Here is an 18,383-nt window from a genome sequence, read left to right on the forward strand (position 1 = left end):
GCTGAAAACCCGGGTGTTCCTCCCAACCCTCTCACTCTCTGCCCAGTGGGCTGCAAAGTCCTGTCCATCCTCCTGAAATCCCTTAAATATTTCCTGCTGACACCGCCTTAGTCTAGCCCTCATCAGATCTCATCTGAAATACTGCAGTTGCTTTCACTCATTCACTCGCCCCTCGCCTGCTCCAGTCGGATCCGTCTTCCTCATTAGAATCGGGGTCCCTGGTTGGACGAGTAGATGGACCCCGAGAAATGTGTGTACTGGCCAGTGTGCAGACGATGGCTTAGAAGACCCAGCAGAGACACGAAGGCCACGCAGGTGGTACGGAAAGCCCAGGTCTGCCCGGGGTGAACTTCATGCTGCTCCTGTTGCATCAAGCTGCCAGCCGGCGAGATGGTTTTTAAGTCATTCCAGGCAAAAGGACCCAGTTGACCTAGCTGTGTAATGAGCACCGTGGATCTGAGGCACCAGATCCTAATGATGTAGCCCATTTGAGTAGTGACTTAGGTACAATCGGTGGGGTATGTGGCGAAGGTAGCACGTGTGCGTTTTTGCTGTTCTCGTTGTAAATAGTTCCTGTCTTCTAGAGAGCAGCCTGGAAATACATGAGTTTCAGAATAACGTCTATTCTTAGATTTGATAGTCATCCGTTTGAGGTGTTATTCCGTAACAGATCCTGGTAGAGGCACGTGCTCAGAGCGGAAGTACAACCCCCCATTCCTCCCTCCGGACCTTCCTTCCATGGTTTCTCCCCATGTCGGCTGAAGGCAACTTCATCCTTTGCAGTTTCTCACTCAGAATCCCTCAGCCTTGGCCTTACTTTCAAAACCCATCTGACCACTTCCCAGAGTCCCATGTCCTCCCTGCTCTGTCCTTCAGCATCTCTGCCTGGGTCACTCCAGTATCTCCACCTTTGCCCTCTGACAGACTTATTTTCGGCACAGCAGTCAGATGGATTCTTTCAGACTGTGAGCCATATTTATTTATTTCTCTGCTCAGAACTCTCCAGTCATGCCCTCCTCACTTGGGGGAGAAGCAGCAATTGTGTAGTAGCTGCCGTAGCTTCAGGTTGCTTGTCTGTATCTCACCTCATCTTTTGTCCTCCCCTGTGCTCAGCCACTGAGCAGCACACGCCTCCTTGTTCCTGAGCCGGGCCAGGCCCAGGTCTGCCTCAGGACCTTTGCACTCACTGTTCCCTCTCTGTGGAACTCTTCCCCAGATGAGCATGTGGTTTGCTCCCTTAGTTTCCTCTGGTTTCTACTCTGACTTATCAATGCAGCCTTCCCCGGACACCTGAAATATGGACTGGAAACACCCTGGTGCCTTCCTACCCTCGGAGTCCTCCCTCCCCCTCCTCCTAGCCTGATAGCCCGAAGGAGTGACTGAGGGAGTTTCAGCTTTTGGCAAACAGTTCCACTCTCCTCATAATCCCAGAAAGGGTCTCAAGGACATTGCCTGAATGATGAGTGTCTTTAAACTCTTACTCAGCAATGCACCAAGTAGGCGGCATCACCCAGGTCAGACGCTTCGTCCCAGGGTCTTAAATCTCACTTCCCTACACAGCCACCTTGTCGGCAAAGCACGTGCTGTCGCGGAGAGCGATGTGGGGCGGCCTCACCGTTTTCTCTTCGGAACAGCAAACTCCAAGTCAAAAACCGAGACGTTAACCTGTGAATTCAAGCAGGGCAACCTGATTTACCTTAACGTGCACTATGCTGTGTTAGTATACACCCGAAAAGTGTGAAAGCAAGCTAGTGACTTAGCGTTCTGGAAAACAGTTGGACGCAGCTGGTACCCAGCAGTTGTGCTCATGGTGGATTCCAGAGCAGTGATCAGCCAGCCTTTCTGTCAAAAGCTGGTAGTGAGATTTCGAGGCTTTGCAGCCCACAGGGTCTCTTTGGCAGTGACCCAACTGTGCCACTATCGGGGTAGGGGAAAGCAGCCCTAGACAAGACATTAGTAGGTCTGTGTCCTGATAAAACATTACTTATGGACACTGAAGTTTGAATTTCATGTAATTTTCTCGTGTCCTGAAGTGATACACAGGAGCCATTTTCAGCTCGCAGGCCGTTCAAAATCATGCCCTGGCTGGACTTGACCTGCGGGTTTGCCCCTACCACTCTGAGCAGTGCTGTCCCGTAGAGCTTGTGATGGTGGTGGGATTCCCTGTCCACGTCTCCATTCAGTAGTTACTAGTCACGTGTGCCCGCTGAGCTCTTGAAATGCAGCCACTGCGACCGAGGAACTGAGTTTTTAATATCACGCACTAAAATATGAATTTTAGTTCAAGTTTTAGCAGCCCCACATGGCTAGTGGCTCCGGTACCGGGCAGCACAGATCTGGAGAGAGCCTGTGTATGTGCCCAGGAAGCAGGACAGAAGGACCCACCGTAGCCTTGTTCATACACAGCAAAACACTGGAGTTACGATGTGTTCACACAATGGGAAATAATTACCGTGACAGCAAACGTTCGCGGAGCGCTTTCTGTGTGCCGGGCAGTGTTTTAAGAGCTTATGTTTTAACTCGCTGGGTTCTCCCTGTGCGTGCTGGTGAGAGTGAGTGAACTATGTGACTGCATATGCCAACGAGGACGAAGGCATCTCAGACACACACGGTTGGAAAGCGTCAAGTGAAAAAGCAAGTCACAAAAATTGCGCACCATATGATGGCCATTTTTTGAAACTCAAAAATAAACAAAATGAAACAACACTGTTGAGGGATATGCAAATATGTGGTAAAACCATTAAAAAAAAAAACAAAAAACAGGGAATTGAGGCTGTAACCTCTGGTGGGAGGGACGGTTTCCCCGGCGAAGCCACGCTGCGTCCGTCCGGGGAGAGGGACTCCTGATCGTCTCGTTTCTGCTCTGTAGGGGTCGCAGGGTGAGGTGAGCAGGATTTATATTGACTTGGGAGAAGAGCTGTTTTCACAAAATAAAAGCCATGATCGTTGTAGCATCGCTACAGTTAGTACCGAATCTGGTTTCAGTTCGCATTTAAGTATATGTTCCATTAGAAGAGGGCTTTGTGTTTGTTGCCTTGGTTGGGTACTTTAGGTGAGAACACATTGTTATTCAGCTCAAGAACAAAGGGTTAAAGTAAAACCCTTTCCTCCAACTGTTCTGTTAAATCTAAGGACCAGTTGAAAGTTACCAGAATCTAGCCACTGAGAACTTAGCATGAAAATGAAAACCCGAAAACTGTAAAATAACAAGTAGACTTACTTAGAAACCGTTATCATCAAAGCAGTCATGAAGAGAAAAATCCTCATGACACCTGAGGGTGTGAGGAGACTTTATAGCAGTATTTCATCACTAGGCTAGTGTAATCTGTGGTAAGTCGGATTCATAGAGATGTTTTGTTACTGAAGATGCAGTTCTGCTAAAGCTGGCTACTGAACTTGTTGTTAAATTATGTCACGCTTTTCTGTGTAATATGTACATCTTTGACTTTTTTTTTCCTTATTGTTTCGGCTTCCTTCTTTCCTGTATTACTGACATGGGTTTATCTTTTCTCCCTTTAGAGAGTTTTGAGGTGACAGTCACCAAAGAAGGTGATAAAGGGTTCTTTCTATGCCTCTTATGAACATTAACCCACTAACTTTGTTTATAAAATTGGGAATCAGCCCTTAAACAGAAGGAACTGTCATGTTCTCTTACCCCTATTTATTCTCCTACTTTATTTCTATTTTTAAGTATATTGATGGAAATTGTATGTAACCAGACCCTTGGTTAGAAATATCTGGAAATCAGACATCCATTTGAACTATATGGATAATCCTGTTCCTTTTTTTAAAGTTGGATTGAAGAGATTCACTTTGTAACCATTTTCTACTAGTTGTAATTTTGGAAGAGTTCAGTTTTATTTTTACGTGAAATATACTCTGTGAAGTTTTATACATACATCAAAGTATTTATATGTATTCTCCCATGGGCCAGAATGGAAACCTAGGTTTTAACTCCTAAATAAGCTTGTAGACCAACTTGGATGTGCTTACGTTCCCAGGCAGGCTTCTTTTTCAGGTCTGATAGGATAAAGTCCGAAACAAGGCAAGTCTAGCAAATCCCTCCCGAGAATGGAAACTGTATCTTAATTGTAGCTGATAGCTGTTGAAATGGATGCCTGAAAAGTTGGTATTTCTACCGTTTTCTCATTCAGTAGTTTGTTTTGATTCCCTAATTTTAGCCAGGCTCATTGCACAGGAAGACTTGTTTCTTCGATATATATATATATTTTTTGACAGACTTTCTGTAATAATGGTGCTGAACCTATGCCTCACTGCTTCTTCCTCTCTCAACACTTAACTGTGCCTTCTAGCCTCCTCTCTGGTCCAAATCAAAATAGCCTCCAGCCCTCCCAGGTAGCTGGGCAGTTTTCTCCGTGTTATCAGGCCTTGGCTGTTTGCTAATGAAACTACTTTGCCCTGGAGCTCTCTTAAGTACTCCTGTGAAATGCCTGTCTATATTTTTTCTCTTTCTCTTTTGTATTCCTGCATGAATGGATGCAAAGTTTAAACAAGTTGCTTGGAAAGCCAGAACATGCTTCTTTTTACTAAAGCCCCAGAACTTACCCCCTGTCCAAGCACAAGTGCCCTTGCTTTGTTCACAGACCCCCTAAACCCCTGGCTGCCAAATTGTTGTTGTTTATTTTCTTTGGGGGAGGAGGGGAGTGTGCCCTTGGTTTGTGTGGCGGAAGCTCTAACCCATGCTCTTTTGACTCCCTAGGTGAGATTTGTGGATTTAAAATTCATGGGCAGAATGTCCCCTTTGATGCAGTAGTGGTGGATAAATCCACTGGCGAGGGAATCATTCGCTCAAAAGAGAAACTGGACTGTGAACTCCAGAAGGACTATACATTCGCCATCCAGGCCTACGACTGCGGGAAGGGGCCTGACGGGGCCAACGTGAAAAAGTCTCATAAGTAAGTGAGCTGGACAGAGAGCGCGTGTGTGTAAGGAAAGTGGTGACAGTTGCCGCTGCCCCAAGACTTCTTGTTTTTGAAACATGAGGCAGAGGCTAGTTCCCAGTTGTCCCCAGTGAGATTGTAAGCTCTTTGAGGGCAGGTATCCTGTTTACCCTTGTGTATGGCTCCCAGCAAGTGCCTGGCACATAGTAGGTGTTGAATAAATGAGTAATTTTATCCCACCAGATACTCTAGTAAAGAAACTAGGGCCTTACATTGAAAATTCAAAAAGCCTACTTTTACCCAGAGGAAGGTATTTTGTTGTTACGTTTATCTTTTTTTTTTTTTTTTTCTGTAAATTTAAAGGGCATGAAATGCTTTTGAGCTGGTGGAAGAGAGCTGGCTTCTGCACCCCATCCTGGGTGTGTTCACATCGTTCCTGCCAGTTGAGGACTACTGGTGTAACGGAGAAGATTGAACAAGACTTGGATTTAGCCTTTTTCTAGTCTTTTCTCCGCCACTTACTAGCCCTTCGACATTAGGCAAATTTAATTTTGTCGTGTCTCGGTTTCTCCTTAGTGTATTGGCTAAGGAAGGAGGACACATAGGTGAGGTGAGGTCGTGTAACCCATTGTGAGGGTCAGGATGGATGGGTAGCATTGGGGTGTGGAGGGTCTTGGTGAACAGTGGGAGTGCTGCATGCCAGTGAATCATGCCTCATCCTTTTTACAAAATGTGATATTATCATTTTCCCTGAAAAAGACCTCATTTCAGTCAGGGACCTTGTCTGATTCAGAAACATGCCCTGGTCAGTAGCACATGAGACTGACAGTTTTCTGTTTGTAGCCTGGTCTGATGATGCCCTAGTTTTCTTGTGCCCGGGCTGGGGAGATGGAACATGGAACCAGGAAGGGCAAGTAGAGGTCCTTCATTTGTTGGGTCAGCAGTGGGTGCTATCCCAGCAGTGGGTTCCTGATGGCCTCTATTCCTTAGAAGCAGGGCAGAACTTGTTTTAATGCTCATAATTTCCCATCTTCTATCTGTACTTCTTAACCCTTCTTCCTAATTTTTTTCCAGATTTTGCAACAAAACATTTTTAACTTTTTGATTGGAGAGCAAATCTAATATAGTTTATCTCCCTTCTGCCAGCCCTGCCACACATTGTCAAGAAAATCCCAAGTCTCTTATTTCATATTCCTGCCTTTTTACCAGCTCTCTTATTCGCTAGGACTTGGAAGAATCAACCAGATTCCTATTTTAACTTTAAAAGTCAAAGGAAATTTAAGAATAGGGCAGAATTTTATTCTTGGGGTAAAAAAACAAGCAAAACACACAGCCTTTCTCCTCCCCCCTTCTTCCAGAGCAACTGTCCATATTCAGGTGAACGACGTGAACGAGTATGCACCTGTATTCAAGGAGAAGTCCTACAAAGCCACGGTGGTAGAGGGGAAGCAGTATGACAGCATCCTGAGGGTGGAGGCAGTGGACGCAGACTGCTCCCCCCAGTTCAGCCAGATTTGCAGCTATGAGATTGTCACCCCGGATGTGCCATTTGCTGTCGACAAAGATGGTGAGCACCCAGGAGCGTTCTTTCCTCACTGTGGGGGAGGTGGGGTAGGCAGCCCCTCTATGCCAATCGGCTTCAAACCCAAACTTTGTCTGCACTTCGGTGAAACTCACAGTTAGTCCGTTCAGGCTGCTCTAACAAAATACCATAGACCTGGGGGGCCGAAACAGCAGACACTTACTTTTCACAGTTCTGGAGGCTGAGAAGTCCAAGATCAAGGTGCCAAGCGTCAGTGAGGACCTGCTTCTTGCTGTGTCCTCCCGTGGCAGGGAGAAAGCTCTAGTCTCTTTCTCTTGTAAGGACACTAGTCTCGTCATGAGGGCTCCACCCTCATGACCTCGTCTAAACCTCATCACCTCCCAGAGGCCCCACCTCCTACTGCCATCACATTGAGAGTCAAGAGTTCAACATAAGAATTTGGGGGGACACACACATTCAGTCCATAGCAAGACCTAACTTGGCGTGTCTGTCTCACATTTAAGTTTTGTTTTTTAGTTAAAGTGTAGTTGATTTACAGTGTTGTGTTAGTTTCAGGCATACTGCAAAGTGATTCAGTTTTTTATATATATATATATATTTTTTTTTTTTTCAGATTCTTTTCCCTTATGTGTTATTATAAAATATTGACTATATAGTTCCCTGTGCTATACAGTAGGTCCTTGTTGGTTATCTCTTTTTTTTTTTAACTTTTTTTTTTTAATTAATTAATTTATTTTCGGCTGCACTGGGACTTCGTTGCTGTGTGTGGGCTTTCTCTAGTTGTGGTGAGCAGGGGCTACTCTTCATTGCAGTGCGCGGGCTTCTCATTGCGGTGGCTTCTCTTGTTGTGGAGCACGGGCTCTAGGCACGCAGGCTTCAGTAGTTGTGGCACGTGGGCTTAGTTGCTCCGTGGCACGTGGGATCTTCCCGGACCAGGGCTTAAACCCTTGCCCTCTGCACTGGCAGGCTGATTCTTAATCACTGGGCCACAAGGGAAGCCCTATTTTATATATAGTAGTGTGTGTATGTTTATCCCAATCTCCTAATTTATTTCCCCCCCTTCCCCTTTGGTAACCATAAGTTTGTTTTCTATGTCTGTGGGTCTATTTCTGTTTTGTATGTAAGTTCATTTGTATAATTTTTTTTAAACATTCCACATTTAAGGCATATCATGATGTTTGTCTTTCTCTGTCTGGCTTACTTCACTTAGTATGATAACTGGTAGGTCCATCCATGTTGCTGCAAATGGCATTATTTCATTCTTTTTTATGGCTGAGTAATATTCCTTTGTATACATATACCACATATTTATCCATTCATCTGTCGATGGACATTTAGGGTGCTTCCATGTCCTGGCTATTGTAAACAGTGTTGCAGTGAACATTGGGGTGCACTGTATCTTTTTGAATTGTGGTTTTCCCCAGATATTATGCCCAGGAGTGGGATTGCTGGATCATATGGTGATTCTATTTTTAGTTTTTTAAGGACCCTCCATACTGTTCTCCACAGCGGCTGCACCAATTTACATTCCCAGCAACAATGTAGGAGGGTTCCCTTTTCTCCACACCCTCTCCAGAATTTATTATTTGTAGACTTTTTGATGATGGCCATTCTGACTGGTGTGAGGTGATACCTCATTGTAGTTTTGATTTGCATTTCTCTAATAAATAGCAGTGTTGAGCATCTCTTCATGCATGTACCTTTTGGCCATCTATGTCTTTGGAGAAGTGTCTACTTAGGTCATGTTTAAGTTTTTACTCTGTCCCCTGAAAGCCTCTTTTCTGGCACCAAATCTTGTGTTCTCTTATAGGGTGATCCTCTATTTCCTTTCCCACCAAAATCTAATAAAAATCCCCCACCTAAGGTGTTTTTATTTTTTTATCTCCCTACCTTTCAGTCAGCGTGCATCCGAATGAGACTGCCTCTTAGTCAGTTTCGTTTTCTGTTCTCCATCAGATTTGGCTTTTCTGCCTCATCTTGAAGATGAAGGTTGATACCTCGCTGCCAGACACCCCGCCATCCTTGGTAACTGACTAGAATTAACTTATTCTGGAGCGCAGCTTCTTTATTAGGTTATGGCTTCTTGATGATGCTATGGTGTCTCCATTGTTAATGCGTAGTCCAGAATCTTCGATGAAATGATGGACATTGAAAAGACTTTGCAGACATTTGCACTCACGTTCAAAAAGCAGGCTTCTGTTCTACTGGCTGAGGGTAGGAAATCTCTCTCTAGCAAAGTAAATCTTTTAGCAAGAAGTATTTAATGCAGCTCCATCTTGTATTTTTATAAATTTATTTATTTATTTATTTTTGTTTCTGGCTGTGTTGGGTCTTCGTTGCTGCGTGCCGGCTTTCTCTAGTTGCGGTGAGCAGGGGCTACTCTTCATTGTGGTGCGCAGACTTCTCATTGCGGTGGCTTCTCTTGTTGTGGAGCACGGGCTCTAGGTGCACAGGCTTCGGTAGTTGTGGCACGTGAGCTTTAGAGCGCAGGCTCAGTAGTTGTGGCGCACGGGCTTAGTTGCTCCGCGGCATGTGGGATCTTCCTGGACCAGGGCTCGAACCTGTGTCCCCTGCATCGGCAGGCGGATTCTTAACACTGCGCCACCAGGGAAGCCCTCCATCTTGTATTTAATATTTGAAATACTTGAATTATTTTGTCTCTTTTATTCTCTTACATGTTAACTATTAAATCTTAAATATAAAACCAAATACAACTATAAGAATAAATGGAGGCTGAATTCTGTAGACTCACTCCTCTGCTTAAATAATCCTTCAAGGTGGATTTAGTGTGCGTTCAAGCTCAGGAAAGCATGGATGTTAATTATCTCAAGCATCAGTTTATTTCTGTGTCAGTGTTTCCAGGGCTGAAACAACGTGCATTTTGTGTTTCAGCATAGGACGACAGAAGTCAAAAACAGTGGGTTTGAAAATAATCGGGGAAAAAAAAAATATATATATATATATATCTGAATCACTTTGCTGTACACCTGAAACTGACACAATCAACTCTACGTCAATTAAAAAAAAAGTCAGAAGAGAGAAGCAGAATGGGTTTGGGTTCTCACTGTTGTTCTTCCTCTTGGAAGGTTATATAAAAAACACAGAGAAGCTGAACTCCAGGAAAGAGCAACAGTACAAGCTGACAGTCACGGCCTACGACTGCGGGAAGAAGAGGGCAACAGAGGATGTTTTGGTGAAGATCAGCATCAAACCCACCTGCACCCCTGGGTGGCAAGGTGAGCCTCACTGTCTCTCTGCTGCTGTCACACCTGCTCTGAAAATCTGTTCACCACGGAGACCTAACAGGAGTTTTCTTCCCCCCCCCCGCCGCCCGTGTGTGGGCCCACACAGGATGGAACAACAGGGTCGAGTACGAGCCTGGCACTGGTGCTTTGGCGCTCTTCCCAAACGTCCACCTGGAGACATGTGGTGAATCGGTGGCCTCAGTGCAGGTGACGGTGGAGCTGGAGACCAGCCACATAGGGAAGGGCTGTGACCGCGACACCTACTCCGAGAAGTCCCTCCACCGGCTCTGTGGTAAGGAGGCGAGAGAGGGACCCTGAACCCCTAAAAGTCTGTTCAGAAGAGTGTGTGTGTGTCTGTGCATTTTAAGAACCACTGATTTGAAGCAAGTATTTCTCTAACATGCATTGAGAATCATCAAAATAGGCATTCTATAAGTGGAGTGAGCTTTTTTTTGCGGTATGTGGGCCTCTCACTGTTGTGGCCTCTCCCGTTGCGGAGCACAGGCTCCGGACGCGCAGGCTCAGCGGCCATGGCTCACGGGCCCAGCCGCTCCACGGCATGTGGGATCCTCCTGGACCAGGGCACGAACCTGTGTCCCCTTCATCGGCAGGCGGATGGAGTGAGCTTTAAATGAAATGAGACGTTTATGTAAGGACTGAAGGAAAAAAAAAGCTATAGGTAATGCAATAGCTTTTGGCAAACGTGAAGTAGAAAATGGAAACTAAGGAAACCTGCATCGAATTTATAGTCTTTATGTCCCACAAACAAGGTGTGGAGCAGCTGAGAGACAGAATGATCGCAGATCTGACCCAAGGCTAGTTCTCCATCTTCACCGTCGGTTTGGATATTTTCCTGGTCTGTCTGAATGAGGCAAAGGTGAGGTATGGATGCCTCTTGGGGAAGATGCTGAGGAGGAATGTTCCGCTTGGCCGGTGGTAAAACACCAGTAACTTCAGTGGCCTCTTGATGCTCGGAAGGGCCTTTCGTAGGGAGCATTTTCCAGTTCTCATCCGTCTTTTCACTAAGTGATAATGACAGTTAGATTTAGGCAACCAGTTTTCTTTCATAATTGGAAATTGTCATATGAAGAACAAGCAAAAGGGAAAAAGTATATTCTCTGTGGCTCATCCTGATTCTGAATCCAAATATTTATAATCATGTACCTAAATGTATGTAAGTAAAGAGGTCTGGAATATTTTCTATTTTATACTATGTAAGTATAGTGTAAAAAAACGTACTTTCTCGTAATGCCGTTATTTTCTATGGTATTAAATGAACATTCTGTCAGCAGAACAGTTCAAAGGTAGAAAGAATTTTATATTTGAGTGCTTACTGTACGCTAGGTCCTTCCACATGTGTTATTTCATTTAATCTTCCCATCAGGTCTACAAAGGTGGTAGCATTGGCCTTGTCTTTACAGAAGAATTAGTTGAGACTGAGGGAGGCTGAGTCGCTTGCCCAAGGTCACACTTGTAGGAAGTGGCTGAGCTGGGATTTGGACCAAGATCGTATGATACTCAAAAGACCAGGCTGTCCCAGCCAAGTCATGCTGCCCCTAGGAATAGAGAAGTCAAGGGCCCAGTGGCTGTGAAAGGTTGCAAAATCCTCTGTGGATGAATTTAAAAGAAAATCGAGCCTGGCAATGTGTAACAAAAGTTGTTTCATGTTCTTTGGCTTAGTATCCCATTTCTAGGAGTTTATCCTAAGGGAATAATCATGGAGACACACAGAAGTCCTGGTCAAGCCAAGGTTTGTCACAGAGAAAAAATAGGGACAACTCCGTGTGCACAGGACAGATCAGTTAAATATATCACAGCACAAATTCTATACAGTGAAATGCTATTCAGACATTTTAAATTATGCTGTAAAGAATATTACTGGGAGGGCTTCCTTGGTGGCGCAGTGGTTGAGAGTCTGCCTGCCAATGCAGGGGACGCGGGTTCGTGCCCTGGTCCGGGAAGATCCCACATGCCGCGGAGCGGCTGCGCCCGTGAGCCATGGCCGCTGAGCCTGCGCGTCCGGAGCCTGGGCTCTGCAATGGGAGAGGCCACAACAGTGAGAGGCGCGTGTACTGCAAAAAAAAAAAAAAAAAAAAAAAAAAAAAAGAATATTACTGGGAATATATGTAGGTATGTACATAGCAGGACTCCATTTTTATAATATAGTCATATTATACATATTTTATGACATATATTCGTACGTATTATACATATTTTAATAATATGTGTACATTCTTAAAGAAAGGACTGGAAGTGTTTATACCCACATGTTAATAGGGGATATATTGGGGTGGGATCACAAGTAATGCTTCTTTTTTTCTCTTTTCTTTATTTTTTTATTGAAGTATAGTTGCTGTACAACATAGTGATTCACAGTTTTTAAAGATTATACTCCTCTTTTTTTCTTCCTTTAAAAAAAATCCATGGTTATTATTTATGAATCTTTTTAATAATAAAAGCCCTTATTTTTGAGGAAAAGTAAACTGGAACTAGCAAACTGTATAACCACTAAGATAAAAGTGGTACCTTAATACATGCACCCCAGTGCTCATAGCAGCACTGTTTATAATAACCAAGACATGGAACTCACCTAACTGTCCATTGACAGATGAATGGGTAAAGAAGATATGTATATATATATATGTGTGTGTGTATATATGTATACACACACACACACACACACACACACACAGTGGAATATTACTCAGCCATAAAAAAGAATGAAATATTGCCATTTGCAGCAACATGGGTGGACCTAGAGATGATCATACAAAGTGAAGTAAGTCAGACAAAGACAAGTATCATATGCTATCGCTTATGTGTGGAATCTAAAAAAAATTATACAAATGAACTTATTTATGAAACAGAAATAGACTCACAGACATAGGAAACAAACTATGGTTACCAAAGGTGGGGAGAGGAGGGATAAATTAGGACTTTGGGATAAATATATACACGCTACGATATATAAAATAGATAAACAAGGACCTGCTGTAGAGCACAGGGAACTATACTCAATATCTTGTAATAACCTATAACAGAAGAGAACGTAAAAAAAAGAATACATATATTTATATATGTATGTATAACTGAATCACTTTGCTGTACGCCTGAAACTAACACAACATTGTAAATCAACTCTAGTTCAATTTAAAAAAAACAAAAAAACAAAGACAGTACCTTAGTGTGGCTTTGAAATGCTTATCCCTTTTGAGTTCGTCGCATGATACATAGTGAGTGTCTCCATGTTGCTTAGGCGCTGCGTCTGGCACAGCTGAGCTGCTCCCTTCCCCGGGCGGCTCCTTGAACTGGACCATCGGCCTCCCCACTGACAATGGCCACGACAGCGACCAGGTCTACGAGTTCAATGGCACTCAAGGGGTGAGGGTCCCAGATGGCGTCGTTTCCGTCAACCCCAAGGAGCCTTTTACGATCTCTGTGTGGATGAGGCACGGGCCGTTTGGCAGGAAGAAGGAGACGGTCCTTTGCAGCTCAGACAAAACAGGTGGGTGAGCTTCGCTGTAAGGGGCGTCCGCTGTAGTGGTGCCTGGAGGTGGGCACCTTATTCTAACCCTAAAGGCTCCCACACGCTCTTGGTGACACCCGTTGTTCTGTGCTCAAGACACTGCACTGGTCTCTGGGCGTTTGTTAGCTTTACTCAGTGGATTGGGCCCCTCTTCTCAGTAAAGCCCAAGCGTAGTTTTTCCTAAACCCTGCCTTGGCCCACCATGGAGAGTTCACCCATGCTGATAAAACTGTGTTTTCAAGATGCATTCAAGAAATAGCTTTTAGTTCTCCTTTGGGTCTTAAGTCGGCAGTTTACTAGTAGAATTACTCTTCGCAGATATGAACCGACACCATTATTCAGTCTATGTCCACGGCTGCCGGCTTATTTTCCTCCTCCGTCAGGATCCTTCAGAAGAGAAGAAATACAGACCTGCAGAATTCCACTGGAAGTTGAATCAGGTGAGTGCATGGAAAACTCACTGCTGTGGGTGTTTTTCAGAGAGATTAAACGGGCACTGCGACCGTGAACAGGACCAGCTGTTTATGGGCGGGGTTTATTTACGATTTTATGATTTCTGTGTCTGTGGCTAATAGGACAGCAAATTAAATCCACTGAACTCCTTTTTACTGAAAGCCGAAGTTTGTTTTTTTTACCTGTACGTGTTTTATACATAAAATATTAATACAGGCGTACCTCATTTTATTGCGCTCCACAGATAATTGCAGTTTTTATAAATTGAAGGCTTGTGGCAACCCTGCCTTGTCAGATAATGTTAGCATTTTTTAGCAGTATTTTTTAATGAAGGTATGTACACTGTTATTTTTTAGACATAATGCAGTTGCACACTTAATAGACCACAGTATAGTGTAAACATAAATTTATATGCACTGGGAAACGAAAATAAATTCGTAAGACTCGCTTTATTGTGATACTCGATTTATTGGTGTGGTCTGGAACCAAACCTGTGATATCTCCAAGGTGTGCCTGTATAAAGAAATGATATGTTTTAAATCCCAAATATCGTGTTATAATTTCTTGAGATAAGCAGCACTTGCTTCAAAATTGGGATTGAGGTCCTTGTATTTGTTTGTTATTTAAGGCCTTGCCTCCCAAGTTGTGCCAAGGACCCTGGGTGCCTCAGCAGATTCGAGGGTGCGACGCGATATTTTAAATATTCAAGGAACCAGCAATCTTGACATCTTTCAGACATCACATGAACTGTTAGCTCGTGGGAATTTATAGTTTCAACGTTAGAGCACATTATACTTCTTGTGATGATGTCATATCTTTGCAAAGCTGATTTCCTAACAGTTGCTGTGATAAAAATCAAGTGTCATGTGCAAAGAATCAATGTGTTACAGGAAATGAGGAGATGCTGTAAACTGAGAAAGCCTTTTCATTAAAATCACAGCAGGTCATTTCCTCTTGTGATTTAGAGTTGGGGCAAGAAGGAAACCTGAGCTTAATTTGTTTGCCTCATGGAGTTTGTGGATAAGAGCTGACATAGTGTTATATGTGCCTGTAGTTGGTAAAATATAACATTGTCTGAAACAGTTACAAGATAGATACATAAGAGCACATATGAGAAAGGAAAAAAGTATGTGATGGTGGAAAGATGAAGTGACTGTCCGGCAGTGTTCATCTCTTACTGGTGTAATTTTTATTTACATAGATCATTTCTTTCTCGGAAACTTTTGTCATCAGTTTTTTCAAGAAACTAAGAAAGGTATCATACAGAAAAAAAGTTGCAATGTAGGTAGACATTTTAGGTATAGTTCTGTTTTAGTAACCACAGTCTACACTTAGATATTCAGTTTCTTCTGATGACATGTTTTGGAAACTTTATCATGGAAAATTTCACACATAGGTAAAGGTGGACAGATTAGTGTAAGGAACAACTCCACACACCCTGGCTTCAATAATTATCAGCTCTTGGTCAACCTTGTTTCATTGTTACTTCCACTATTAAGAATTTTTTGTTCAAATTGTCTCATAGATGTTTTCGTGTTTACAAATTTGTTTGTTTGAATCAGGATCCAAATAAGGGGCCTTACACTGGGATTGGCTGATGGACCTTTTGAGTTTATTTTAATCTGTAGATTTTCCTCTTCTCTCTTGGAGTTTCTTTGGTGACAGAACATGCTCCTCTCTCTGTGGTGTCATTTACCACTCCTCTCTCTTCCTTATACCCTGTAAATTGGGACTGGGCTGTAAAGGCTTGATCAGAATGGGGTTTGCATGTTTCTGATCTGTTTAAGCTCCGTCGGGTTGTTTCTCTGTGATTTTAGCAGCCGTCCGTGGTCAGTGTCACCACTTGATCTCTGGTCACTCGGGTCGTAGGAAGTGTGTTCTCAGGAAGGGCTCATGGAAACAGTTAATTCCTGAGTTCTTACGTGTTGTTTTAATATGGCCTTTATACTGAAGGTCACTTTGGCTGGATATAACATCTCTGGCTCCGACGTAAGATTTCCAAGAACAGAAAATCTGTCTCTCCGTTGAGTTCTGATGTAAAATGTTGCTGTTAAAAATCTGACAACAGCTTGATTTTCTTTCCTTTATAAAACACTCAGCCTTGGGCTTCCCCTGGTGGCGAAGTGGTTGAGAGTCTGCCCCCCGATGCAGGGGATACGGGTTCGTGCCCCGGTCCGGGAAGATCCCACATGCCGCGGAGCGGCTGGGCCTGTGAGCCACGGCCGCTGAGCCTGCGCGTCCGGAGCCTGTGCTCCGCAACGGGAGAGGCCACAGCAGTGAGAGGCCCGCGTACCGCAAAAAAGAAAAGAAAAGAAAAACACTCAGTCTTTTTGTTTGGATGACCATGGGATGTGTGGGTTTTTTTTTTTCCTTCTTCTTCTTTTCTTTAAGGTCATTTGATTTTACGAATATGTCTTGGTTGTCTTAGGCCTGTTTTCCCGAATATGTGGTATGCCTTTTAGTATCTAGTTTCAAACGTTTTGGTATTTCAGGAAAGTTTTTGTTATAGTTTTTAGTATTCTCTTCTATTGCTTTGGTTTTCCTCTCTGGGGACTCCTCTTGTCTTTTGTTGATATTCTTTACCTGTTTTCTGTATCTTTCCCTTTTGTTTAAATCATTCCTGTGCTTTGTCACCTCATTTCTGAGTTGCTCTAATTACAAACTATGTTCTTCTGTTTTGTCATTTTCCTCATGTCTTTTAGCGTGTTTTGAAATAACAGATTATCATTTTCATCTCTTTTGTTAGGTATGTCTTTCAGGTGTGGTTTCATTATCTGAAGGGAGGTTATTCCCTTTGGTTGTCTTTTTTTTTTTCTTTTAAAAACTTTTTGGGATTGAGTCGTGATCATTTTTCCCCCCTCAATTTTACATGAAATTAGCTTTCCTACACTTTGAAAAGCATGAGTTTTTTTTTTTTTTCCAGCTTTAGGGTTTGATCTCTCCCTTCTGTTGTTTTCATAAAATATTTTTTTAAAAATGTGGCTTCACACACTCTGGTATCACCTGGATCAGAAGCCCTGTTGCTTTCCTCCACCCGACTTGTTTCAGCATTCATGTAGTCACTTTGTCACCAGTATTGTCGTGGGTGTTGTCTGTGGTTTGGGGTTTTACTACCCTAATCACCGTGTTTTCAAGGAAATTAAAAAATTATACTAATTCTCCTACTCTCTTCTCAAGATATGCTCATGGTATTTCCCAAGAAACCCGTACTATTTTAAAAACTGGGGGTGTAATATAAATTACTTTCTGAAGCAGCATATATTATAGAACTTGTTTTAAATAAAGAAACTAAAATTAAGATCTTATCTGTCTCAAAAGTGAATTGCTGTGCAATGTCTTTTTGTTGTTGTTTTTGTGTTTTGCGGTACGCGGGCCTCTCATTGCTGTGGCCTCTCCCGCTGCAGAGCACAGGCTCCGAACGCGCAGGCCCAGCGGCCATGGCCCACAGGCTCAGCCGCTTCGCGGCATGTGGGATCCTCCCGGACCGGGACACGAACCCGTGTCCCCTGCATCGGCAGGCGGACTCTCAACCCCTGCGCCACCAGGGAAGCCCTGTGCAATTTCTTTATTTAGAAATATGTGATTATACATTTATACACACATACATTATGCGTATATAAGAAACATATATACGATATTAGAGATTTGAATTTTTTCCTCAGACTTATAAAGAGCAGCTGCTTTTCTTTTGGGGATAATCTTTGGTAATTTCTTCATTTATTTTGATGTTTCTGGTCTGTTTTAGCTCTTGATTTCTCCTTGGTTCAGTTTCTTAGAATTTAAAGGTAAATTGGGCAAGCTTTTTATTTATTTATTATTTCTAAATATTTATTTTTGGCTGCGTCGGGTCTTAGTTGTGGCACGCGAGCTATTCGTTGCGGCACGTGGGCTTCTGTCTAGTTGTGATGCAGGGGCTTCTCTCTAGTTGCGGTGTGCAGGCTCAGTAGTTGTGGTGTGCGGGCTTAGTTGCCCTGCTGCATGTGGGATCTTAGTTCCCCAGTCAGGGATCAAACTCACGTCCCCTGCATTGGAAGGCAGATTTCTTAACCACTGGACCACACAGGGAAGTCCCTGGGCAGGCTTTTTAAAAATACAGTTTTAGAAATTTCATCCCATAGCATCTCCTTCTCTGCCTGTCCCTGTTCTTGCATGTCTGCCTCTTCCTCTAAAGCCAGAAATCAGGGAATGCCAGACCAGCCAGGCCTTGGAGACTGCAGACCAGCACCCCACGTGACAACAAGGGAGATATTGGGGAGCTGCTCCTTCATGATAGGAGAGGAGCTCAGTTGAATTTGGCCATCTGAGCTGTATGTTCGTATTTATTTAGACCATCACCTTTGAACCGAAAAAGAAAGCACATGTGCTGTAGTGGGCCTCGTTCAGAAACTGGAGGCATTTTTCATTTTTTAAAAAATATTTATTTATTTTTGGCTGTGTTGGGTCTTCGTTGCTGCACACGGGCTTTCTCTAGTTGCGGCGAGCAGGGGCTACTCTTCGTTGTGGTGCGTGGGCTCTCACTGCGGTGGCTTCTCTTGTTGCAGAGCACGGGCTCTAGGTGCGCGGGCTTCAGTAGTTGCAGCACGTGGGCTCAGTAGTTGTGGCTCGCGGGCTCTAGAGCTCAGGCTCCAGTAGCTGTGGTGCCCGGGCTTAGTTGCTCCGTGGCATGTGGGATCTTTCCGGACCAGGGCTCGAACCCGTGGCCCCTGCAGTGGCAG

At 43.7% G+C, this 18,383-nt stretch overlaps 1 protein-coding gene across 1 annotated transcript in view; it reads left to right on the forward strand.

The window, feature by feature from the left end:
- The window catches only part of CLSTN1 (calsyntenin 1), an 87,092-nt gene that overhangs the window by 56,565 nt on the left and 12,144 nt on the right, over positions 1-18,383 (forward strand). Inside the window, exons 4-10 of the mRNA XM_022598739.3 lie at positions 3,520-3,549; positions 4,721-4,916; positions 6,260-6,468; positions 9,531-9,680; positions 9,796-9,981; positions 12,946-13,194; positions 13,534-13,655. Coding sequence (XP_022454447.2) covers positions 3,520-3,549; positions 4,721-4,916; positions 6,260-6,468; positions 9,531-9,680; positions 9,796-9,981; positions 12,946-13,194; positions 13,534-13,655 — 1,142 coding nt within the window. The remainder of the gene's footprint in view (positions 1-3,519; positions 3,550-4,720; positions 4,917-6,259; positions 6,469-9,530; positions 9,681-9,795; positions 9,982-12,945; positions 13,195-13,533; positions 13,656-18,383) is intronic.

Source organism: Delphinapterus leucas, chromosome 1 (assembly GCF_059928025.1).
Source record: "Delphinapterus leucas isolate spDelLeu-1000000601 "Yukka" chromosome 1, BTC_Dleu_Yukka2, whole genome shotgun sequence".
Classification (NCBI taxonomy): Eukaryota; Metazoa; Chordata; class Mammalia; order Artiodactyla; family Monodontidae; genus Delphinapterus; species Delphinapterus leucas.